We start from the raw sequence: 27,176 nt of genomic DNA, 5'->3' as shown, positions 1-27,176 counted from the left end.
ATAAAATGATCTGTTGAATGTTGATCCTTAGACATTGTGCGGCGACACGTGTCTCCAGAAGCTTCTGTAATAAATGGACATATAATACGGTAATTGCCCTGACTCCCTGTGTTTTATTCTCCTTTCCAACAAACCAACTCGGGGAAGTGTTAGACTTCAACAAAGTTTAAAGGCTTTTTACGGTATTCCTGCTAAAGGGGGAGGCACCCTGACTGTCCTTAATGGTTACGCTCCCGCCTCCAGGAAGAAAAGGAATAACTCCCCTCGTGACCACATTCCTGAGCGTGTACACACGGAGCAGAGGAGAAATAACAGATTTGAATGGCTTACATTTATTGTTCATGTCTTATTCACTAACTAAAAACATTCACTAACAAACACACCGAACGAGTGCCTGAAAACTGGCAACTAAAGCTGGAATGTTCCACTCATCTTTCATCTTTAGGTAAGTTCTGAATTTCTGTCTGTCTATTGCATCTGAAATACCTGATGTTCAGAGTAGTGAGATGGTATAGCCCCTGGCACTGTCAGTAAGTCAAATGACCTACATTATATTCAACAGTCATATTAAGCTACCTGATAAGTTCACACATATCAAACATGTTTGGACATTCCTTAAGGAAAATTCTACGCAAAAGTGTTTTCAAGGGACTAGGAGAAAAATATAAGCCACTTTTGTTATTAGTGTAAGCATATGAAATCAGCTGATACACCGATCAGCCATAACATTATGACCACTGACAGGTGAAGTGAATAAAACTGATAATCTTGTTATCATGGCACCTGTCAGTGGGTGCGATATATTAGGCAGCAAGTTAACATTCTGTCCTCAAAGTATATGTGTTAAAAGCAGGAAAAATGATCTGAGCAACTTTGACAAGGGCCAAATTGTGATGGCTAGACGACTGGGTCAGAGCATCTCCAAAACTGCAGCCTTGTGGGTTGTTCCCGGTCTGCAGTGGTCAGTACCTATCATAAGTGATCCAAGGAAGGAAAGAGGTGAACCGGCGACAGGGTCATGGGCGGTCAAGGCTCACTGATGCACATGGGGAGCGAAGGCTGGCCCATGTTATCCAATCCAACAGACAAGATACTGTAGCTCAAATTGCTGAAAAGGTTAATGCTGGTACTGATAGAAAAGTGTCAGAACACAAAGTGCATCGCAGTTTGTTGCGTATGGGCCTGCGTAGCCACAGACCAGTCAGGGTGCCCTTACTGCCCCCTGTCCACTGCAGAAAGCGCCTGCAATGGGCACGTGAGCATCAGAACTGGACCATGGCGCAATGGAAGAAAGTGGCCTAGTCTGATGAATCACATTTCCTTTTACATCACATGGATGGGTGGGTTTGTAGTTGTTGCTTACCTGGAGAACACATGGCACCAGGATGCACTATGGGAAGGAGACAAGCCGGCGGAGGCAGTGTGATGCTTTTGGCAATTTTCTACTGTCAAACTTTGGGTCCTGCCATTCATGTGGATGTTACTTTGACATGTCTCACCTACCTAAGCATTGTTGCCGACCATGTGCATCCTTTCATGGCAACAGTATTCCCTGAAGGCATTGACCTCTTTGAGCAGGATAATGCGTCCAGCCACAAAGCAAAAATGGATCAGGAATTGTTTGTGGAACACAACAACAAGTTCAAGGTGTTGACTTTGCCTCCAAATTGCCCAGATCTCAATCCAATCGAGTATCTGTGGGATTTGCTGGACAAACAATTCCAATCCATGAAGGCCCCACATCGCAACTTACAGGACATAAAGGATCTGCTGCTAACTTCTTGGTGCCAGATACCACGACACACCTTCAGAGGTCTAGTGGAGTCCATGCCTTGAGGGGTCAAGTTTTGCCGGCAAAAAGGGGAGCCACACAATATTAGGCTGGTGGTCATAATGTTATGGCTGATCTGTCTATATGTATATGGGCTAGAAATCAGTTAAATGAGAAGTTGTTTTTTATTTTGTTTTTGTTCTCCTTTTCTCTCTATAATATGCAACCTGTATTCTCTCTATAATATGCAACCTGTATTCTCTATATAATATGCAACCTGTATACTCTATATAATATGCACACTTAATCCGTATTGTTACCCTGGGGTGACTTTTCAGAAATGCTCATTAGGTCAATGTTCCCCACCTTGTCACTTGATTCCTCACCTTGTCACTTTGCCCCAATACATGAAGCAGGTATACCATCTGTCAGAAAAACATAAGAGCATCCATTTTATAGATGCAGTCTGGGATATATATACACTCACCTAAAGGATTATTAGGAACACCTGTTCAATTTCTCATTAATACAATTATCTAATCTACCAATCACATGGCAGTTGCTTCAATGCATTTAGGGGTGTGGTCCTGGTCAAGACAATCTCCTGAACTCCAAACTGAATGTCAGAATGGGAAAGAAAGGTGATTTAAGCAATTTTGAGCGTGGCATGGTTGTTGGTGCAAGACGGGACAGTCTGAGTATTTCACAATCTGCTCAGTTACTGGGATTTTCACGCACAACCATTTCTAGGGTTTACAAAGAATGGTGTGAAAAGGGAAAAACATCCAGTATGCGGCAGTCCTGTGGGCAAAAATGCCTTGTTGATGCTAGAGGTCAGAGGAGAATGGGCCGACTGAATCAAGCTGATGGAAGAGCAACTTTGACTGAAATAACCACTTGTTACAACCGAGGTATGCAGCAAAGCATTTGTGATGCCACAACACGCACAACCTTGAGGCGGATGGGCTACAACAATAGAAGACCCCACCGGGTACCACTCATCTCCACTACAAATAGGAAAAAGAGGCTACAATTTGCACAAGCTCACCAAAATTGGACAGTTGAAGACTGGAAGAATGTTGCCTGGTCTGATGAGTCTCGATTTCTGTTGAGACATTCAGATGGTAGTGTCAGAATCTGGCGTAAACAGAATAAGAACATGGATCCATCATGCCTTGTTACCACTATGCAGGCTGGTGGTGGTGGTGTAATGGTGTGGGGGATGTTTTCTTGGCACACTTTAGGGCCAATTGGGCATCGTTTAAATGCCACGGCCTACCTGAGTATTGTTTCTGACCATGTCCATCCCTTTATGACCACCATGTACCCATCCTCTGAAGGCTACTTCCAGCAGGATAATGCACCATGTCACAAAGCTCGAATCATTTCAAATTGGTTTCTTGAACATGACAATGAGTTCACTGTACTGAAATGGCCCCCACAGTCACCAGATCTCAACCCAATAGAGCATCTTTGGGATGTGGTGGAACGGGAGCTTTGTGCCCTGGATGTGCATCCCATAAATCTCCATCAACTGCAAGATGCTATCCTATCAATATGGGCCAACATTTCTAAAGAAGGCTTTCAGCACCTTGTTGAATCAATGCCATGTAGAATTAAGGCAGTTCTGAAGGCGAAAGGGGGTCAAATACAATATTAGTATGGTGTTCCTAATAATCCTTTAGGTGAGTGTATATTTTTTAAACCTCCCGTTTTGGTAAAGATGCTTAATATATTGAAAACATGTACATAATCGATACAGTGCGTATAGAAAGTCATGAATTGATGATTACAAGTTATGATGATTACAAAAATAAAACTGGTTCAGATATTTGCCTTATGTATTTTAAATGCTTAGATGTTTATTTGTAACTGAGAATTTTTATTTGTGGGATTGCTTTACTTTTGTAAGAGGTTATTCGAAATTGTATGGCTGTTAAACTTTTGTTAATCAGGAAACATTTACACACAAGTTGAACCAACCTCATGTAAGACAACTCTAGCTTCATGACATGAAAATGAGAAACTAAACTACCATTTTGAGGTGTGGAAAACAAGTGGAAAACAACAACAGCTAAGCTGTCTATCTAGCATAATAGACTAATGGTAAAACACAACACAGAGAAGTTCATGACCACCTTTAGTGCAGAGTACTAATTCATACACATACAAACACAGATACTCTTCACACCCATTCATGTATATAGGCATCTCACTCTCCAGAGAGAGATGAGCAAATAATCATAACATCTTCGAGACACGCATATATCTGAATAAAGAACAGCTGAAAACATCTCCAGTGACTTAGTCTATATCATTTGTTTGGGTCCAGTTTCTAACACACTGACCCTCTTCTCCACTCTCACCTCCATCTCATTCCATTTAATATGGTTAATAACTTGTGACAATACTGTTGTTAACTTGCTGAAGTTCCCTTTGAACATCCATCCTCTGGCCAGTCCAATGTCTTTGTAACATTAGGCTACACAGTTCAGCACAGTTCTTCTTTCTTGTTCCTTGTTTTAAGTGTCTCAGCACGTGAGACAAATGGGGCAATGTGCCTGACAAACAAGGTATACTGGAAGTACTGGAAAATCTGTCTGTGTTTTAGAATACCTAAAGGTCCGTTCAGAGACAATTACTTCTATGATTGTCTCTATGCTGGATATTTTGGTCTGACTGTGGGATGGGTAGGCAGACCGTACATGTTGTTGTTACATTATTCAAGCCCAATTTTGCAAATTTGATTAATGACTTTGAAGATTCATATTTAGTTTGCGAGAGCGTACTACTTAATGTCCTACATTATACATAAAGCATGAACTTCAGACTAAGGGCAACATCGCATGCTAGGTAATTACAGGGAGGGAAAATATTATTTGATCCCTTGCTGATTTTTTACGTTTGCCAACTGACAAAGTTATTATCAGTCTATAATTTTAATGGTTGGTTTATTTGAACAGTGAGAGACAGAAAAACCAAAAAAACATCCAGAAGAATGCATGTAATTTAACCATTGCCAACAAATGTTTTGCCACCAAGTACTAAGTCATGTTTTGCAGAGGGGATCTTATACTTATTTCACTCATTAAAATGCAAATCAATTTATAGATTGTTTTTGCGTTATTCTGAATTTTTTTTATAGATTGATAATTTCTTTGTCAGTGGGGAAATGTACATCAGCAGGGGATCAATAAATGTTTTCCCTCACTATAGATTTTTCAACAGCATTCTTGGAACAATGTACCCATTGTGCTCAAGCAGGTAAAACATTCTCCATCACATGTTGTAATTGTAAACCAGGGCATAACCATTGCGAAAGACGCTGTTTTGAGATGATAGCTTATCAGTGTAATTCATTTTCATCTTAATTTCCTGGAATTGGATCATGTGATCCGGGTCTACTTCAAAAAGATACAGGGTGAAGCCCCTTAAAAAAATGTCGTTTTTTTGCTGCAAAGTGTTTTTGCATTTACAGTTGAGATGTGCCAGTCAGGTGTAGACTTCCATAATGATATTGATATAATTACACTAAACAAAATTATAAACGCAACTTGTTTTTGCCCCCATTTATTATGAGCTGAACTCAAAGATCTAAGACTCTCTATGTATACAAAAGGCCTATTTCTCTTATATTGTTCACAAATCTGTCTAAATCTGTGTTAGTGAGCACCTCTCCTTTGCAGAGATAATCCATCCACCTCACAGGTGTGGCATATCAAGATGCTGATTAGACAGCATGGTTATTGCACAGGTGTGCCTTAGGCTGGCCACAATAAAAGGCCACTCTAAAATGTGCAAGGAGAGAATACACAGGTTACAAAGTAACAATGAATAATCTCTAAATCAGTATAGGAAATGCATTAAGGAGGGAAAAAGGGGGTGTGGTAAGATGCTGCCCCTCTGTCCCATGTCAACCAAACACACCCTTTGTTCTATTTGTCCTGGGCTTGACACAAGGGACATGGTGTCTTCCCTCATGTGGTTAACTTTCTTAACCCTTAAGGGGGAATTAAAGCATCTGAGCAACCTACTGATAGGTAGATGATTAACCCTAAAGTTACTCGTGGCCAATCAAGAATGCCCCCTAGGACAAAACCCAGATCCCCTCTCCCACACTCCTCTATGCATTTAAACATTGGAACTCAGTCCTTTACTCAGAATATATTTTATCAGGTTACAGAAATTTCCCTAACACCATTCATCATAAATATTTGTTCAGAAATAGGCTTAATCTGTGTCCTGGAAACAGCCTTCTTAGTATTTCACATATCCTTTTCAAGTTCTGCTATCTCAGTTTGGAAAGTTAAGAATTTCACTTCCTAATGCCACAAGTGTTATAAGAAACAAGTCATTACATCAGTTATTTATGCAAGGACTGACTATACCAGATGTGTTAAGAATTTGTATCTGCAGGTATTGAACACATATTGAGAATAATATATCACTATTTAAAAGATGCACATCGGGCCATTCTTTATCACCAAGTAAGTTACTATTTAACCTGTTCTATTAATAACAGTGAGGGTAAACATGGACTTAACCATGTAACTATGGATAAAAGTTTCCCAATTATTATATTGACTTTAATCAAGAAATGTAATATTGGCCCCAGACACAGAAATTGTATTTCTCCCTCCTTAATTTTGTTAGTTGTGATTGGTAATGAAGGATGGAAATAGGAGACTATTAGTGAAAGGTAAATAATGTTAAGCAAAGGGCTTTTTTATTATTACGTTTATGTTGTCATATACAGAGCCATGCAAAAGTATGACCAATTCATTAATTTTAATAAATGTAGTTTTGTTTCATTTTTTATTTTAAAACACTGACGGTCAAAATCCATTAATATAAGGTGATACTGGTTTCATGTTTGGAAATATTTGGAATTAAACTGAGACCTCTCTCTCTAGACATTAAGTTGAGTTCAGCTAAACATTTTTTGTTATTATGACTTTTGTATTATTAAATAAATTGCCCTTAGTAATTCTTGGGACAGTGAATTATTTTCTTTGAGTTTGTTTTATATGGCAGCACCACAGAAATAGGTTGCATGCTAGCATAGTGCTCACAATAACGTGTGTTCTTTATTTTGCCTATGAGTTTAATGTTAAATTTAAAAAAGTTCATAAAGGGATGTCAACAACGTAATTTTAATAATGTAATTTTACGATATGTAGTAAATTTAAATTCGGTTTTTATCTTTCTTTTTCAGGCGTAAATATACAAATATATTTTTACAGGGTGGAGTCCATAAAATAGAACAAATTGAATGAACTGCTGGGGGGCATCTGTACGTAGGAACCAAAACATGGAAAAGTGTGAATTCACCAATAAACAAATGTAAATATAAACAAAAACATGTAATTTCTGCTACAAAATGTTTGCTTAAGTTGTTGTTCGATGGCAGCTGTCATATTAGCAGCATGAACTCCTAAAAAAAAAGCAAGTAATTTTTGTTTTTGTAAATGTAGTGGTTTTGTGGCCTTTTGCATCATAATCCTTCATATCAGGAATTTAATTAATGTACATTGTAAAATTAACAATATTTTGGTATAATATAGTGTTCAATAATGTATAATTATTTGCATTCTGACACTTTTATCCAGAGCAACTTACACTTCTACTTCATGAATTTAACCCACAACCCTGGTGTTGGAAACACCAATTGCGCAACACAGTAATTTGTAGAATTCAAATTGACCCCAGTAAACACAAAAATACATTTTATTTGTACTTGGTCCACGTCTGAATCAAGTTGGCACTTCTAGACATAGAAAATGCTGCATTTGTATCTTGTCAATTTTGTCATTTGTTCAAACAAATGTTTCCCTTTCTTTACAGATCCAAAAGATACATGCACATAATGATTCTACTGGGTTTTGCATGGTTTGTTCTGCCTCATCATTCAATCTATGCCCTACAAACTGCTTCAAATGATGTAAGGAACCCATGTCAAATCTATGACTCCGGCCGCTTCGCAAAATGCCTTGGCCAGCAACTGGATCATGTTCCATGGAATCTCCTACCTTCTACCCTTGAAAGTCTTGATCTCTCCTACAATGAAATTCAGGCCATTTATGCTGATGATTTTTCCAGACTCCACAGTCTTCGTGTCCTTGAGCTGCAGTTCAACAACATCTCTGTGATTGAGGACCATGCCTTCCACAACAATTCCCTCTTGGAGAATCTTAACATTTTTAATAACTCTTTAGAGGAGGTCCCTGCAACTGCCCTGCAGCCCCTTTATAATCTAAGGAGGCTCTTTATGTCAAATAACCTTTATACTAAGGCAAAATTGGCAGATAAGGTCTTCTCCAGTTTCACTCACCTCCAAATCCTGTCGATGGGTGGCCCCTTGGTCAAAGGTTTAAGGAAAGGGGACTTCCAGGCCTTAAAAAACATTAGTTTACAGGAGTTCAATATAAAATGCTCATCAAATATTAGTTACTATGAACCAGGTAGTCTGAAGGCAATACAGACATCAAGTATGGGGTTTGACATAGCCATAGACCAGAAGCCACATTTCCTGCCTTTGATGCTACAAGATTTGGCCAGTAAGACTTTCAGTCAAATCCAATTCAGAAACCTCTTTGAGTTTATGTACTATATGCAAGATGATGATATTTTCAGAAACTTACCAGACATCAATGTCCATCAGCTCATTTTCCACAGAGGAAAATTCAATGAGAACCTTTTGAGGATGGCTTTGTTGAATCTACAGGTAACCCCTATTAAACATCTCACATTTCAATACATTGACTTTGCTCGCTCGCCCAACTTTGTGGATAGTGGCTTGAACTCCAGCATCAAAGACCTAGCACTGGATAGACTAGATCTGTGGTAAGCATACTTTTCTATGGAGATAGATTTCTATCAAAATGTTGTAAACTTGTAAGTAGTCACAAATATATACTGCGTGTCACAAATACATAATGCAACTGTCAAATACAAATTACAGTCAAGAGAAATGTGCATAGAGTTTCACAAACAAATGTCAAAATCCCCAAACAAATAATTGTTAACAAAAACTAAGAAGGATTAGCAAATAAATGTAACATTTCTTCTATTTTATAAACATATTTTTGTGAATGCCATAGATTTTTTTAACATGCATTTTCCAAATGTGTGACTTGCATTACATTTGTGAGTGGCCTTACATATTTGTGAGTTGCTCCACATATTTGTGAGTACGGGTACATATTTGTGAGTTGCTTTTTACAGATCCGTTGGTCATGGAATCATGATTTATGTTTACACGGTTTACAATTCAGCATCATTATAGGCTGTATGTTTTTGATATCTACAGCTCACAGCATTGTGTGGACCTTTATTTTGAATGAACATTGACTTTGACGAACTGAACAATGTCAAATGAGAGTTTAAACTTTCAATCACCCAGCTACCAAATTGTGTATTGCCTGTCTGTCTATTCTGCCAAGTCACCTAATAGACAACTCAATCTATACCAATCTACATGAACAACAATTAGCCTAACAGTTAAAAATACGTAGATCTAACAAGGCTGAGATGAACTAAACAGATAATATTGTGTTACTGCATGACAGAGGTAGTTAACAAAAAGTACATTGAACAAAGCTTACTACTGTAGCTACCAAACATCCTTATAAAGTAGTAAATAGTGTTAATACCAATATTATTGTCTGAATGCTCCCCTTGGGGTTCACCACATGTACTGACAGATTAGCAAGAAACACTAATGTTACTTCATACTCCATCATTCGCAATTCTCTTTCATCATTGAGATTACGTGTACAGCCTGAAATATTTTTCTCAAATGTGTGTTTGTCATCAACAATTTAAGGAATCAATTAGGCGGGGGCTAACTGATAAGGGGCAAGACTGCTTAGCAAAATATATGGTTTGGATAACACCATTTTGAAAATTGTTTGCTTCCATGTAGTTTTTTGCATTGTTTTTCCAAACACCCAAAAGAGATAATAACAATCAGGCAGGTGAAGCAAAGGGGAAATGTCCTTTAAGAGACAATGTGCAACCAGACAATGTCCCATTGGTGGTAATCCAGGAGAGGCAGCTGCAGTCTTAGACCTACAGGTAGAGCCCTTCAATGTGATTTGAATTAATCTATACCTTAACCAGTCCTTACCTGGAAATATTTTGCATTATTAGCATAATGAGTCTATAATTTGTGTTATTACAACATTTTCCTCTCTCTCAAACACATTTCCCAAAAATATAGCTTTGTCATATTCTGGGTAAGATGTAAGATTTTGTTATACCACAGGGCCTAAATCTCAGCCTAGTGATCAGTTTAATGCCTTTCAGAATTTAGGTTAGTGTTCTCTGGGGTATAAATATCTTAAATACACAATGTATCTTCAGGGGCACACATATGGGGCTCTATTTTAATTCTAATGTACAGTGCAGTGAAAAGCTATTTTCCCCCTTACTGATTTATTCTATTATTTTTGTCACACTGAATTGTTTCAGATCTTCAAACAAAATGTAATGTAAGTCAAAGAAATTCCAAGTAAACCAAAATTGTGTTTAAATCATAATTCTATTTTCTTGAGGGGAAAAAATTGTCTAACACCGACTGGCCCTGTGTGAAAAAGTTATAATTTGAATTTTATTAATTTCTACAGTTCAAACATTTTGTGGACCTTTATTTTGAAACAATCAAGACTGTTTTCTTCCCGCGAACAACTCTACGCTTTTCCTGCAAAATCATCTCACATTGACTTAGAACATGTCAGAAGGAAGTCGGTCACAGCTGAATTTCAAATACCCAGTTAACTAATTGAATATTGCCAGACGGTCTACAGTACTCAATTAAGTAAATTTGTAGACAGTGTCATCTAGATGAGATAAAGATGAGCTAGCCGTCACTGCCTTTAATTCCAGATGCTAATGAAGCTAGTTTCTTCACAGCCAAAGCCAGGTATTTCAGAAATTACTAAACAAGACTGTAACGTGTGCATAAAACGTAACATCGGAGGTGAAACTAAACTATGATACCAACCCTAGCTAACAATTTAACAACAATTATCACATGCAGTGGATCGAAGATTTAGGCTAAATATAATACAGTACCAACCCTACCAGAATGAAAACCGTGCTAAGATTATTACTGTACACCAACCCTCGTAAAGTCACTACATGTAGCTGTTACCACGGGCTTGGATTGAGAATGTGCTGATAGTGCCTAACTACGATTCCCACATGGTGGCTCTAAGAAGTGCTGTCCTGCCCAGTTTACTAGCTAACTACAATTACCATGTGGAGTGGATTAGAAAATGGGATGTGATTTTTGTAAGCTTAATCTCAGAGTTGATTTGGCTAACACATTTTAATGGTAAATGTTCTACTCTGTCTAACTAATACAAATACTAGTGTATTTGGATATAATACAACTTTAGTTTGCAAATTATTGAATAATAAAATGCATCACTTGTCTGGTTCAGATCACAAGATTCAACAATAATAAAGGTTGTGGTGCAAGTCAGTGGCGTCATTATCCCTGGGCGTCCTGGGCTATAGCCCTGGATCTCAAATGGACACCGAAATAAAAATAGCCCCTGGTCTATTGATTACTTATCTAGTAATTCCAATTGCGCTTTATGGCAATGTAGACGTTGCTAGCGACATCGAAATTTTTCGCATGTACATTCAAAACCCTGTACTTTGTGTCGTTGGGGGACATGTGACAATGTGATCCCTGAATGTATTATGATCCTAGCGACGCCTCTTTGTATTATCACATAGTTGTTTGGCTCCTTTTTAATCATAATGATAACAGAAATCACCCAAAAGGCCCTGATCAAAAGACATACCCTTGAATGTTCCCTGAATGTATTATGATCCTAGCGACGCCTCTTTGTATTATCACATAGTTGTTTGGCTCCTTTTTAATCATAATGATAACAGAAATCACCCAAATGGCCCTGATCAAAAGACATACCCTTGAATGTTTGGCCTAAAGGTTAATTTCCCACACCTGTGGCTTTTTAAATTGCTATTAGTGTCGAAAAAGGGGGAAGGTTCTGGAGTGGCCATCACAGTCTCTTGACCTTAATATCATCGAGCCACTCTGGGGAGATCACAAACATGCGGTTCATGCAAGACGACCAAAGACTTTGCATTACCTGGAAGCATTTTACCAAGACAAATGCGCAGCTATACCACCTGCAAGAATTCGGGGGCCTCATAGACAACTATTACAAAAGACTGCTTGCTGTCATTGATGCTAAAGGGGGATATACACAGTATTTAGAACTGAGGGTATGCAGACTTTTGAACAGGGGTCATTTCATTTTTTTATTTATTGACATGTTTTGTTTTATGATTGTGCCATTCTGTTATAACCTACAGTTAAATATGAATCCCATGAGAAATAAAAGACGTGTTTTGCCGGCACACCCATGTTTTCTTTAAATAATTTACATATATTACCAATTCTCCAAGGGTATGCAAACTTTTGAACTGTAATTGCTCATTGACAATAGTGAATGGAGGATGACATCAGGCATTTTATATTTTTGAATATAAGGATACTCCATTATGTAATTACTAATTTGAATTCAAAAACCCCTTAATGATGGAAAAGATTTTGTGTCCTGTGACGTCGCCCGGCAGGGCGCAGCCGGGGCCCCACCCTGGAGCCAGGCCCGGGGTTGGGGCTCGTTCGCGAGCGCCTGGTGGCCGGGCCTTTCCCCATGGGGCCCGGCCGGGCCCAGCCCGAACGAGCGACATGGGGCCGCCCTCCCGTGGGCTCACCACCCACAGGAGGGACCATAAGGGGCCGGTGCAGAGAGGATCGGGCGGCAGTCGAAGGCGGGGGCCTAGACAACCCGATCTCTGGACACGGAAACTAGCTCTAGGGATGTGGAACGTCACCTCGCTGGCGGGGAAGGAGCCTGAGATTGTGCGTGAGGTTGAGAGGTTCCGACTAGAGGTAGTCGGGATCACCTCTACGCACGGCTTGGGCTCCGGAACCACACTCCTTGAGAGAGGATGGACTCTTCACCACTCTGGAGTTGCCCATGGTGAGAGGTGGCGGGCTGGTGTGGGTTTGCTTATAGCTCCCCAGCTCTGCCGCCATGTGTTGGAGTTTACCCCGGTGAACGAGAGGGTCATTTCCCTGCGCCTACGGGTTGGGGATAGGTCTCTCACTGTTGTTTGTGCCTACGGGCCGAACGGCAGTGCAGAGTACTCGACCTTCTTGGAGTCTCTGGGAGGGGTGCTGGAAAGTGCTCCGACTGGGGACTCTATCGTTCTACTGGGGGACTTCAACGCCCACGTGGGTAACGACAGTGACACCTGGAGGGGCGTGATTGGGAGGAACGGCCCCCCTGATCTGAACCCGAGCGGTGTTCAGTTCTTGGACTTCTGTGCTAGTCACAGTTTGTCCATAACAAACACCATGTTCAAGCATAAGGGTGTCCATCAGTGCACGTGGCACCAGGACACCCTAGGCCGCAGGTCGATGATCGACTTTGTTGTCGTTTCATCTGACCTGCGGCCGTATGTCTTGGACACTCGGGTGAAGAGAGGGGCGGAGCTGTCAACTGATCACCACCTGGTTGTGAGTTGGATCCGATGGCGGGGGAGGAAGCTGGACAGACTCGGCAGGCCCAAGCGTACTGTAAGGGTCTGCTGGGAACGTCTGGCCGAGTCTCCTGTCAGAGAGATCTTTAACTCCCACCTCCGGCAGAGCTTCGACTGGATCCCGAGGGAGGCTGGAGATATTGAGTCCGAGTGGACCATGTTCTCCACCGCCATTGTCGAAGCGGCCGCTCTGAGCTGTGGCCGTAAGGTCTCCGGTGCCTGTCGAGGCGGCAATCCCCGAATCCGGTGGTGGACACCGACAGGCCAAGCGGACTGCAGCCCGGGTGGTTGTGGAGGCAAAAACTCGGGCCTGGGAGGAGTTCGGTGAGGCCATGGAGAAGGACTATCGGCTGGCCTCGAAGAGATTCTGGCAAACCATCCGGCGCCTCAGGAGAGGGAAACAGTGCCCTACCAACGCTGTTTACAGTAGAGGTGGGCAGCTGTTGACTTCAACTGGGGATGTCGTTGGGCGGTGGAAGGAGTACTTCGAGGATCTCCTCAATCCCGCCGTCACGTCTTCCATTGAGGAAGCAGAGGAGGAGGGCTCAGAGGTGGACTCGTCCATCACCCGGGCTGAAGTCACAGAGGTGGTTACGAAACTCCTCAGTGGCAAGGCACCGGGGGTGGATGAGATCCGCCCTGAGTACCTCAAGTCTCTGGATGTTGTGGGGCTGTCTTGGCTGACACGCCTGTGCAACATCGCGTGGCAGTCGGGGACAGTGCCTCTGGGATGGCAGACCGGGGTGGTGGTCCCTCTTTTTAAGAAGGGGGACCGGAGGGTGTGTTCCAACTATAGGGGGAATCACACTTCTCAGCCTCCCCGGGAAAGTCTATGCCAGGGTTCTGGAGAGGAGAATACGGCCGATAGTAGAACCTCGGATTCAGGAGGAACAGTGTGGTTTTCGTCCAGGCCGTGGAACACTGGACCAGCTCTATACCCTCTACAGGGTGATGGAGGGTTCATGGGAGTTTGCCCAACCAATCCACATGTGTTTTGTGGATTTGGAGAAGGCATTCGACTGTGTCCCTCGTGGCATCCTGTGGAGGGTGCTTCGGGAATATGGGGTCCTGGGTCCCTTGCTAAGGGCTGTCAGGTCCCTGTACGACCGAAGCAGGAGCTTGGTCCGCATTGCCGGCAGTAAGTCAGACTTGTTCCCTGTGCATGTTGGACTCCGGCAGGGCTGCCCTTTGTCACCGGTTCTGTTCGTAATTTTTATGGACAGAATTTCTAGGCGCAGCCAGGGGCCGGAGGGTGTCAGGTTTTGGGACCACACGATTTCGTCTCTGCTCTTTGCGGATGATGTTGTCGTGTTGGCCCCTTCAAGCCAGGACCTTCAGCATGCACTTGGACGGTTTGCAGCCGAGTGTGAAGCGGTGGGGATGAAAATCAGTACCTCCAAATCCGAGGCCATGGTCCTCAGTCGGAAAAGGGTGGCTTGCCCACTTCAGGTTGGTGGAGAGTGCCTGCCTCAAGTGGAGGAGTTTAAGTATCTAGGGGTCCTGTTCACGAGTGAGGGAAGGAAGGAACGGGAGATTGACAGACGGATCGGTACAGCTTCTGCAGTAATGCGGTTGATGTATCGGTCTGTCGTGGTGAAGAAAGAGCTGAGCCGCAAGGCGAAGCTCTCGATTTACCGGTCAATCTACGTTCCTACTCTCACCTATGGTCATGAGCTTTGGGTCATGACCGAAAGGACAAGATCCTGGATACAGGCGGCCGAAATGAGCTTTCTCCGCAGGGTGGCTGGGCGATCCCTTAGAGATAGGGTGAGAAGCTCGGTCACCCGGGAGGAGCTCAGAGTAGAGCCGCTGCTCCTCCACATCGAGAGGGGTCAGCTGAGGTGGCTTGGGCATCTGTTTCGGATGCCTCCGGAACGCCTTCCTGGGAAGACCTAGGACACGCTGGAGGGACTGTGTCTCCCGGCTGGCCTGGGAACGCCTCGGTGTCCCCCCGGAAGAGCTGGAGGAAGTGTCTGGGGAGAGGGAAGTCTGGGCATCCCTGCTTAGACTGCTGCCCCCGCGACCCGGCCCCCGGATAAGCGGAAGAAGATGGTATGGTATGGAATTCATGGGGATTTAATAAATACAAAGTATTTTATACAGTCATACTGACAACGTGATGTCAAACAAAGAAATGGTTCATAACAAAAAATAAATAAAAGCAATATTAGTAACTATACAGTATATTTTATGTTATGGTCTCCTCTCTGAGAAATAATCCTTAGTCCCTGATGACTTGGAGACAGATTATTTTAGGAGTTCAATGACGGGACATACATTTGGTAGTGGTGGCAAAGAGGATGGTCGTTAAAACATGTTGCTGAAAAAAGCAGGACAGAGAAGCAGTGTAATGGATCTTTTTTGTGCAGTATCAAATCAATGGTAAGAACACTGAGATTCAAGTAGTGTAGAAGTCAGCAAAGATCACTTCAGTATAGTTCATGCACTTAGTAAATTTAACACTTTGAATAGTAGTGAATGTCATTCTAAAAATACTGCAAAGGAACTGAAGTGTTCACCTATTTCCTTGAGGTTTAGTGAGAGGGACATTGAAGGACATTGACACAAGCTACAGTAGGAGGGAAACAAAGAGAAATACAAACACATTATATTAAGGGTTACTCCTGATAAAATTATCCAATATTCCAGTTTGTTTTAAATTTAAAGCATCTTGGGAACCATTCTCAAATAACCTGCGAAAGCCAGAAGTGCACTGAATGTTGTGCAGTAAATATAATTCAATCTGTAATTGGATGTGTGATAAAAGGTTGACAAGTGGCGACCAATACTTGCAACATATGCTTCCAACAAACTAAAGATGTAGGTGAACCATGATGTTGGTGTACTATCACTCTGTACTTACACATTCTGAGGACTAACACATGCATGCAGTTTTCCTTTTCTAACAACTAAAGTTAGCACTATGTGCAAGACTCATACTAAATGAAAAGAATGCACCTGTGTAAGTCAACATACCGTTATCTAGTCAGTCGCACGGTGGGGTTAGATACCTGGCTTCATTACTTTAGTTAAGCAACAGTAGCCTACTAGCTGGCTAACTGTGCTTAAGTTAGTTGCCTGAAGTCGAAAACACGCTTGGCGTTGTATTACCCATTGGTGATGCAGTCATTTGCTGAAAATATTGTTATACAAATAAATGTTATACTCACATTTCATGAAAAACGTGTCCTAGCTACCTATAGACTTCAATCTACTAGGATCCAGTCCGGATTTTCCGCTAGACCCACCAAGCGAGCCCTCTGAAATCACGCACGAGAACTTGTCGACCGAAGGAAAATGTGTCTCAAAAATTTGTAAATATAAAATTCAGATTTGTACGTTTTAAGCGACTGTTTTTATGTTTTTACATTTTCACAAATGTTATTTATATTTGTGAAACATGTTTACATATTTACAGATAATGTTTTTCTTTACAAAAGATTGTTTCACATTTACAATTTTTATTTGTGAGTTGTGATGAATATACGCACAGATGTTCTATATATATTTACAAATATTGAGACACATCTAACTCCATAGGTTTGACCCACGGAAGACCCATGTTTGTGTGCACAAGTGCTCACAGTGCACATGTGCATCATAAAGGTTAGGATAATGTTTCATGCAACACCAGTGCTTTGTCCCAGAGAACAGGAAGTTCACATCTAGCCCGTGTTGTCTTATCCATCAGGAACTTTCACTCAGACCACAGTCCCATACACATAAGAGTAGTAAATATTATGCTTGACCAGATCAGCAACCTTCCCATATACAATACATGATTACCATAGCCCTGACTACACTGATGTCGCTTACAGGATACTAACTACTTCTACAATACATGATTAATAACAGTTATTCTCACTCATAGCACATGTAACACAGCTGTTGTTTATTACACATCTTATGGACCTTATTCACCGCGCCTCCATCTTGAAATCCAAAACGAGGCTGGGGGGTACACTCTAACCGGAAGTTCATTGACAGAGCGCAGCAGCGGGCGTCTATCATCAAGGCGATACCTTTGTGGACATCAAATCTTTCATGTCTTCCCAACATAACAGTGGACTATGTCGAAAAATGGGCCAATAAGGACTGCATGATTCCCCGGGCTGTTTTGCTTAAAGGATACAGCAACTGGATCTAGGGATATGTGCACGACATGGAAGGTAATGCACGGACGATCACAGCTTTTTTTCTGAAATCAGCATTAGTTAACGTTACTGTTGAAGTTAGCTTGTTAGGTAGATAAAACAACAGGACGTGACAACATTGCAAAGCATTGTTAAGATATATTAACCACACCAGCCTGACTGTTATTTTGAGTGTTAACAATAAATTATTTTGCCGACAGTCAAGACGAGCGAGACAGTCAGTGTGAGAACTAGGTCTTTTCGCTCAATTCGAAAAAACGAGGCACCTTACAACATTCAGGTATCATGACTGTGGATAAACTGCTCGGTTTGCGGAGTGGTGCCACTGCTAGAACAAATACGCTTGTTGTTTATCCACTGTTTATACGTAGTTGTGTGCTTAACATGGTCTAGATTAGCAATGGTTATTATCATAAACAGGCACAGATCACGTCTTGTTTATATTTTGCTGTAAGACACGCTACCCACGGCAGGACGTTAGCTGACCAGGCTAGTAAAAAAAGCAACTACTTGCTTAACGTTACCCCCGAATCAGCCCTTCGCTTGTTATAACTTAAAAAGGACCGGTTCGTGGCTAATCAAGTCATGTCTATTTAGCCAGAAGGTTTAGCTAGCTATCTCTATGACAGTTAACATAAATATGGCTAACGTTAGCATCGTAAACTAATGTTAATATCTTACCTTGAAATGGCGACCGGGATCTCCTCTTATATTATGAATCCATGCAAAATACAGGATCTTTTGGGAAACGATGGAATGTTTGACTTGTATAGGATTTCTTTCTCTTTGAAGATGTACGTTTGGGAACACAACAATGCGGCGGCAATGTAGGTAAAGTTATGACAGATGGGCAGGCTAACGTTACTTCCGTAACCCGCAGCCTCGTTTTGGTTTAAAGGAAGTGACGTGGGTGAATAAGGCGAATTTGTGTAATTTGTTTTTTTGTGCACAAAGGACATTTTTGGTGAGACCTTGTGAAGGTTTTATCCATAGACTGTAAAAAAAAAATGGACGACGCCCTTTCGCTCTTTTCCATTGGTGAAAACTGAAGCCGCCAGTGTCCCGATAAGGCGCTGACATCTTGGACTTGCGTCTGCGCAGATAGCGATCTTGGGACCAGTTCTGCGCAGTAGTTATGCACAGTAGCGAGCAGGAAGTAAAGCCGTAAAGCCGCAAAATCAATGGCCCCACACTCTCCCTCGCAGAATGCGCATACCGTCAATCGCAAGTCCAAGTACAGTACAACCTTTGCTTGTTAAACCTAGACGATATGTTATAGCCTAACTTACATCATGTTTAACCTTAATTTAGAATAGGCCTAATACAAAAATAATTGGTAACGTCTAGCTAACGATCACCTGCTAGCTATTAACATGGCTATTAACGAGGCTTGTTGTCTTTTAGCTAACGTTAGCTAGCCCATTACATTTATTTACTAATTAAATAGCTTATAAATTTAACTTACCGAAAAAAATTCAAAGATCGATTGGAAATGCCAGATCGGTTAGCACAATGTACTGCAGAACAAACCATTATGTCCGTGTGAAATTATATCATTTATAGAAATTTAGAGATTAAATGTAAAGTTCCAATCTCCTCAGTCCTCCGAAGATTCAGTGGCTCCTCGGCTCAGATAGCTGTCAATCACAGCTTTGAATCACGACGTCACACCACCGTTTTTAGAGCATTAAATAACTAACTAAAAACCAACTTATTTTAAAAACAAACTCTTGAATTTACATTAGCGTGATACAAACTACAGTAAATGACAGAAACCAGCTTCGGAAAAAAGATATTTGAAGGGTAATTTAATTGTTTAGTTGGTCTCGCGTCCCATTGAATAACATGGGGAGGGCGGGGTTTATGACCTATACTGGGACCACTCACCAGGGGGCGATCGAGACGTTTTGGCTTCACTTTTCAGGGTTTTATCTGAGAAGTTCTCAAAAACAAAACAATTTCTGTTATACTTTTTTATGAAGGTTTTACTTAAAGATCTAAATCCTTTTGAAAATTCTAATAACTTTCATACAGTGCCAGTGGGTGTTGGATACCTTTTTTCCCTTAGAAAATAAAACCATAATTTAAACACAATGTTGTGTTTACTTGGGTTCTCTTTGACTTATATTACATTTTGTTTGAAGATCTTAAACTATTCAGTGTGAAATCAGTAAGGGGGAAAATAGCTTTTCACTGCACTGTACATTAGAATTAAAATAGAGCCCCATATGTGTGCCTCTGAAGATACATTGTGTATTTAAGATATCTTTACCCCAGAGAACACTAACTAGCTTTAAACTGATCACTAGGTTGAGATTCAGGCCCTGTGGTATAACACAACCTTTGGAACATGTGTTTGAGAGGAAATTGTTGTAATAACACAAATTATAGACTCATGCTAATAGTGCAGAAATATTTCCAGGTAAGGTCTGGTTAAGGTATAGATTTTTTCAAATCACATTGAAGGGCTCTACCTGTAGACCTAAGACAGCAGCTGCCTCTCCTGGATTACCACCAATGGGACATTGTCTGGTTGCACAGTGTCTCTTGAAGGACATTTCTCCTTTGCTTCACCTGCCTTGTTGTTATTATCTCTTTTGGGTGTTTGGAAAAATAATGTATGCAAGCCTTTGATTGTAAGGAAGCAAACAATTTTCAAAATGGTGTTATGCATGGTCTTATCCAAACCATGTCTTTTGCTAAGCAGTCTTGCCCCTTATCAGGTGACCTCCGTCTATTTGATTCCTTAAATTGTTGATGACGTACACATAATCTCAATGATGAAAGAGAATTGTGAATGATGGGGTATGAAGTAACATTAGTGTTTCTTGCTAGTCTGTCAGTACATGTGTTGAAGCACCAAGGGGAGCATTCAGACAATAATATTGGTATTAACACTATTAACTACTGTATAAGGATGTTTGGTTGCTAAAGTAGTAAGCTTTGCGCAATGTAGAGCTAGCATGCTGCTTTTTTTAACTACCTCTGGTATGCAGTAGCATAATATTAGCTGGTTAGCTCATCAGAGTCACTGGCTTGTTGTTGACTCTCTGTTGCGCACTTGTGCAATTGGGCTGTACGCTGCTAGCAATACTCGGCCCTCATTCAGGGGGGTTGCGGTTGGTGGGTGTCCCTTTGGTTGATGCCTGGCAATGTGGTTGGATTGATTTCCTGCCTGTTGGGCCCTGTCCGGGGCCTCCCCCGGGTAGGGCCACAGTGTCACCGGACCCCCCCGTCTCAGTTCCAAGGTGTTACGCTGCTATATTATTGTGCTGGGGGATATGAGGGATGTACTACTAACTTTTCTCAGTCTCCTCCAGTTTTAGATTTTAGGAGGAGATGAGGTCCTGGTCCACACCTGCGGATTACCTGGTTGGGGGGGCCCGTTGCTGTCCCTGTCCTTGTCCACCTGGTCATACTTCTGACCTAGTCTAAAATCAAATAGACTCTGGATTTAGCCCAGAGAAATGTATTTATTATTCCATTTGGACTCTTAATATCTCACCCTGCACAGCCAGAAGAGGACTGGTCACCCCTCTGAGCCTGTGTCCTCTCTAGGTTTCTTCCTAAAATTCGACCTTCTTAGGGAGTTTTTCCTAGCCACTGAAATTCAACACTACTGTTGTTTGCTCCTTGGGGTTTAAGGCCAGGTCTCTGTAAAGCACTTTGTGACAACTGCTGTTGTAAAAAGGGCTTTATAAATAAATTTGATTGATCTATGCCTTGGTAGATCTACGTATTTTTAACTGTTAGGCTAATAGTTATTAATGTGGATTGGTGTATGTTGCATTGTTTATTTGGTGACTTGACAGAGTAGACAGACGGGCGATATACAATTTGGTACCTGGGTGATTGAAAGTTTAAACTCTCATTTAACAGTGTTCACTTGACGTCTTGTTCAAAGTCTTGTTTGTGTTTATTGTTCCAAAATAAAAGTCCAGCTGTAGATATCGACAACATACATCCTAAAGTGATGCTGAATTGTAAACTGTGTAAACGTAAATCATATTTATTATCCAACACTTTATTTATACAAGTAATTATGAGCTTTGTAATTTTGAAAGTATGTTTTAAACCTATGTTTAAAATATACTTTAACCAGAACTAAGGAGGTCCTAATCTGGATCGGAAAAACTGATCTGTAAAATGCGACTCACAAATATGTTCTACTTCGTGAAGCTTTGCCCATAGGGGCTTCACTCCTATTGGTTTACCCCTCTGCCAATAGGCAGTCACTGAAAATTTAAATATACAAATCACACTTCTCATGGCAATCTGCCCCATGGCTATAAAAGAGATTCTCACACTCTGCTCAGTCTTCCTTTTTTCTTCATGAGAAAGGTTTAAGTATGCAGTCTACAGTGATTTTTACTCATACGCCTAGGGGGTTTTGGGCACACTCCACGCTGTTCAGGGGCGTGGGAGTGGAGGACATTTGCGCTGCTGCGGGTACGCTGACTCACTCAGTGCACAGTGTGGCTGAGGCTGGAATGTGAATTATGTCCGTTGAGCGGCTGGGACGGTGTGTTTGACATGGTTCCGTCCAATGCTCCAGGTTGCCTGTGCAGCTATTTGGTTGGACGCTAGCATTTTGTGTGCTTGAGCGTCTGCTTGTGCGCCGTGTTTTTTGGCTGGCCTCAGACGCTCCAATTACATTTTTACTGATTGAGGAGGTGCCGGATGGGTTGGTGCCGTGTGGATATTCGTTTGGGGCTGTTTATCAGTGCGCAAACGTGTGTGCCAAGGGTTGATCGGGATGGAAGCAACTCAGTGGCGTGGTTGGTATTCCGTGCCTGAGCTGTCCTGTTGGGCACTTGTCTCTTTGGTGAGGTTGGTGGCCGACAGGGAGTATATCTTGGGCTCGCTCGCTTTGCTCTTAACCAATAGGAGCGAAGCCCCTATGTGCAAAACTTCACAAAGTAGAACGATAGTTACTTTCGTAACTCCAGTTCTCTGAGTGGAGCGTCGCCCATAGGGTTCATGCCCTGACCTGTCACTGACTGCTCTTCTCGTAAAGAAAGTTATGTCGGGAGACTGAGCAGAGAGTGAGAACTTATTTTATAGCCGTGGGGCAGATGGCCATGACAGGTGTGATTTGCATATATATATATATTTTCAGTGAATGCTTATTGGCAAAGGGGTAAACCAATAGGAATGAAGCCCCTATGGGTGACGCGCCACTCATAGAACCGGAGTTACGAAATTAACTGTCGTACCTGTACTCACAAATATGTGGAGCAACTCATAGTTATTTATTTGCTAATCCTACTTAGTTTTTGTTAATTAATTATTTTTTTTCTGTGTTTGACATTTGTTTGTGAAACTGTATGCACATATTTGTTGACTGTGATTTGTATTTGACAGTTGCATTACATATTTGTGATTCGCAGTATATATTTGTGACTCGCTACTTACAAGTTTACAACATTTTGATAGAAATCTCCATACTTTCCCTCTGTTAAATTACAACAAAACTGCAGACCTTTCAACCAAAAATATGGAAAAAATACAGGTTTTGAGTGTATATTTATATACATTTAAATCTGGTGCCATATACTTTTATGAACCACAAACTATTTGAACATTTTCAACACATTTGAACGTTTCTACATCACTTTTCAGGCATATCAGTAATCCTGACATCTTGCGATTCGACTGGCGCTTCACATGGTTCAACAAAATCCGACTGCTATCCATTCAAAATGTCAACTTCAACTCAGTGCCTTGTGATGCATGGCTTGAAATGGGTGGCATGGAGGTTTTGGACATCTCAAACAACCGCCTGCAGAACAACTTCATCTTCAACCAGAGATGCAACTACAGGGGCAACATGCCAGCTCTTTTTATCTTCAATGTCAGCACCAACCAACTGACCAGTCTTAGAGACTTAGCCTCCCTGACCAGTAAGTTCAAGCAATTACAAGTCATGGATGTTAGCAATAACTTGCTGGGTTCTGCTAAGGAGAGTCACAACTGTTACTGGTTGCACAACATCACCCAGTTGATTGCTCACCACAACCACTTTGAAAGTGGTGCCCTAAAATGTTTGCCCACCACAGTACAGTTCCTGGACCTCTCTTACTGTGACCTGGACCAGCTGGACATGGCCTACTTCCAACAGACCACGACCCTCAAAGAACTCTGGCTCAATGGGAACAAAATTAAGTTTATCCCCTCTGGATGGAAAAGTCACTCTTTGCAGTCATTAGCTCTGGATGGGAACTCCTTTGGAATCATCAGCATTGGATCCTTCCAGGACATGCCCAAACTGTCTCGACTGACAGCAGGAAACAACCCCTATCACTGCACCTGTGACCTCCATGCCTTTATCCAGGACACAATTTCAAAGAGGAGGATCAACATCACTGACTGGCCAAAGAACTACAAATGCTACCATCCAGAAGCTCTGCTTAATACCGCAGTGGCCCATTTTTTCCCAGGGAATGTAGCCTGCGACATCAGACTGGTCATCGTGATCTGTGTGGCCACAACTGCGGTTGTTGTTTTAGTGCTGGTGTTTATTTGCTACATTTTCAATATCCCCTGGTACACCAAAGCCACATATCAGATACTTAGAGCCAAATATAGGGCTCATCAGCAAGGAGCATATGGAGGATCACAGGTCTATGAATACCACGCTTTCATCTCCTACAGCCATCCAGATGCAGATTGGGTTAGGGACCAGTTGTTGCCCTGCTTGGAGAACAATAAACCCCCCTATCGACTCTGTATACATGAAAGGGACTTCATGCCAGGAAAATGGATAATCGACAACATCATTGAAAATATTGAAAGCAGCAGAAAGGTTAGGAACATAATAAATTCATATGTATTTATTTTTTTATGATTCATAGAAACATTGTCATGTGAATAACATCCAGTAGCCACTAAAGAGCTCTTCAAATTATAATATTATAACAAATCAGTGAAAACAATAACATAATCAACATTGGCTATAAACATTTTAGATTTTATATGGTGGCTCTGCAAACATAGTTTTTTATATCAAACTGTTGGTCACCATCTAAACAGGGTTGGGAGTCCCTGAAAATTAAAGGAAAATAAAAATAAAAACAGAATGTTCACTGTATACTTTGTTTCAGCTTGTACAACCCTGTTTCCAGAAAGTTGGCAGGCTGGGTAAAATGTAAAGAAAAACAAAATGCAATGATGTGCAAATAATTTAAACCATATATTAAATAGAAAATAGTACAAAGCCTATGTTGAAAGTGAGAAATGTTGTTGTTTCTTGAAAAATATATTCTAGCAACATGTTTCAAATAAGCTGGGCCAGGGGCAACAAAGAATGGAAAAGTTGTGCAATGCAATAAAAAAATCACGTGGAATGTAACAACTAATTAGGTTAATTGAAAACAAGTCAATAACATGCTTGGGTATAAAAAGAGCATCCCATAGAGGATGAGTCTTTCAAAAGTAATGACTTTGTGAAAGACTGCGCAGGCTGATAGTGAAAGAAAATAAGAATAACGTTTCTCAATGTACAATTGAATAGAGTTTGGGTGTCTCATCATCTATGGTACATAATGTCATTAAAAGATTCAGAGAATCCAGAGAAATCTTGGACAAAAAACATTATTGGATGGCCGTGATATTTGGGTCCTCAAGCAGCACTGCATTTGAAACAGACACAATTCTGTAGTGGACATCTCTGCATGGGCTCAGGAACACTTCTGAAAACCACTGTCTATGAACACAATACATTGCTGCATCCACAAATGCAAAACATATATGAAACCATATATAAACAAGATCCATAAATGCCACCACCTTCTCTGGGCCAGAGCTGATTTAAGATGGACTGAGGTGAAGTGGAAAGCTGTCCTGTGGTCTGACAAAACAAAATTTGAAGTACTTTTTTGGAATAATGTACGCTGTGTCCTCCAGGCTAAAGAAGAGAGGGACCGGCTTGATTTTAGTGCACAGTTCAAAAGCCAGCATCCGTGATGGTATGGGGGTGCATTACTGGACATGGCATGGTTGACTTTCACAACTGTGAAGGTAACATTAATGCTGAACAATATATACAGGTTTTGGAGCAATATATGCTGGCATACAGACAATGTATTTTTCAGGGAAGGCCTTGTTTATTTCAGCAAGGCAATTCCAAACCACATTCTGCATGAATTACAAGAGCATGGTTCCATAGTAAAATAGTCTGGGTCCTAAACTGGCCTGCCTGCAGTCCAGACATGTCACCCATTTAAAACATTTGGCACGTTATGAAACGAAACATATGACAAAGGAGACCCTGAACTGTTGAGTAGCTACCAATCCTTATCAAGCAAGAATGGAAAAACATTTCACTTTCAAAACTACAGCAATTGTATTGTTAAAAGAAGTGATGCAACACAAAAAAATAATATATTCACATCCTTGCATTCTGTTATATGCATTTTATGCAGTGTCCAAACTTTTTAGGGAATGGTGTGGAATAAAACTGTGGATTTACTTTGACCTTACTCTGACCCTATTTCATTTTGTTTCCAAAACCAGGTCATATTTGTGTTATCACACCACTTTGTAAATAGTGAATGGTGCAACTACGAGCTCTACTTTGCACAGCAAAGAGCCATTGGCAAGACATTTAATGATGTCATTCTGGTGGTTAAAGAGCCCATAGATCCTGAATCGCTGCCAAGCAAGTACTGTAAACTCAAGAAGATGCTGAACACCAAAACGTATCTTGAGTGGCCCCAGCAAGACAAACAGCAGACCTTCTTCTGGGCTCAGCTTAAGAGTGTCCTGGGCAAGCCCACACTAATTAGACAGCATGCTGCCAGTGGTAGGGGCAGCATGGTGTCCTCAGTGGAGACGGTGTCTGTGATTGAGCTCTCTCTGGAAGAAAGAATACCAGCTAAATATATGCCAAAGTTAAAGAGCGAGGCAGAGCTCCCAAAAGTAGACCCTGAGGATGCAGTGTTTCTGTGAGAAGTGCAGTTTTATGGATAGAGACCAAGTCACGTAGCTCTGGAATTAGGAAAAACAAGCCACTGGTGTACTTTGTCCTCTGTATAGAGTCCTGAGAGATGGGAGATGTTTCTGTTACATGTGATGTATTTGAAATACAGGGTCTTCCGTAAGCATTCTCTAAAGGTTTGTAATTTAAACCAAACTATTACTATACAGTTAAAAATATAGATTATGCGGAAGTGGGGTACATACATATTGGTTCAACTTTTCAGAAATGTCAACACGTTTTATACTCCCCCTATTTCTGGGCACAAAAAATATTGAATTAAATTCAGTGTCCAAATTTAGTCCTTGTGTTACATAACTGTAATAACTGAAGTTGACAACCCGCTGATCTAACCAAATTATTGGTATCTTTTTTGTTGATACCCTGTGAGGTCAATTGTTGTTTGTTCTAACATATTTTCACTGTAAATCTAATCTTCAGCAAATCAAAGGCTTGTTCAATTGCATTTTATATCTGGAGGTCAGCTAAATGTGGCTTTTCAGAAACACTCCCTAGATGTTATGGCAGTATGTTTGGGGTAATGGTTTTATTGTATGCTGCAGCGATGTCCATGAAATTGGTGGCTTTTTCTTGTACTTTATCGGACAAGATTTTTTATGTACAATTAAAACATATCTGCTACTGTCTTCAGCAGTTACAGTGGAGAGAACAAGTATTTGATACA

At 41.2% G+C, this 27,176-nt stretch overlaps 1 protein-coding gene across 2 annotated transcripts; it reads left to right on the top strand.

The window, feature by feature from the left end:
• The first annotated feature begins 292 nt into the window (after positions 1-292).
• On the top strand, positions 293-27,176 carry tlr18 (toll-like receptor 18). Of its 2 annotated transcripts, none has more exons than XM_034288688.1 (4): positions 293-445; positions 7,616-8,614; positions 23,137-24,319; positions 26,029-27,176. In XM_034288688.1, exons 1-4 carry the CDS (start codon positions 420-422, stop codon positions 26,461-26,463), a joined length of 2,643 nt encoding a protein of 880 aa, XP_034144579.1. In that variant the 5' UTR covers positions 293-419; the 3' UTR covers positions 26,464-27,176. The 2 variants fall into 2 exon arrangements, with proteins under 2 accessions (XP_034144579.1, XP_019896317.1); XM_020040758.2 differs by lacking the exon at positions 293-445 and adding an exon at positions 6,199-6,258.

The sequence above is a fragment of the Esox lucius genome, chromosome 20, assembly GCF_011004845.1.
Source record: "Esox lucius isolate fEsoLuc1 chromosome 20, fEsoLuc1.pri, whole genome shotgun sequence".
Taxonomy (NCBI): domain Eukaryota; kingdom Metazoa; phylum Chordata; class Actinopteri; order Esociformes; family Esocidae; genus Esox; species Esox lucius.
Note: the sequence above shows the minus strand (reverse complement) of the source record. Positions and strands in the feature narration are given on the sequence as shown.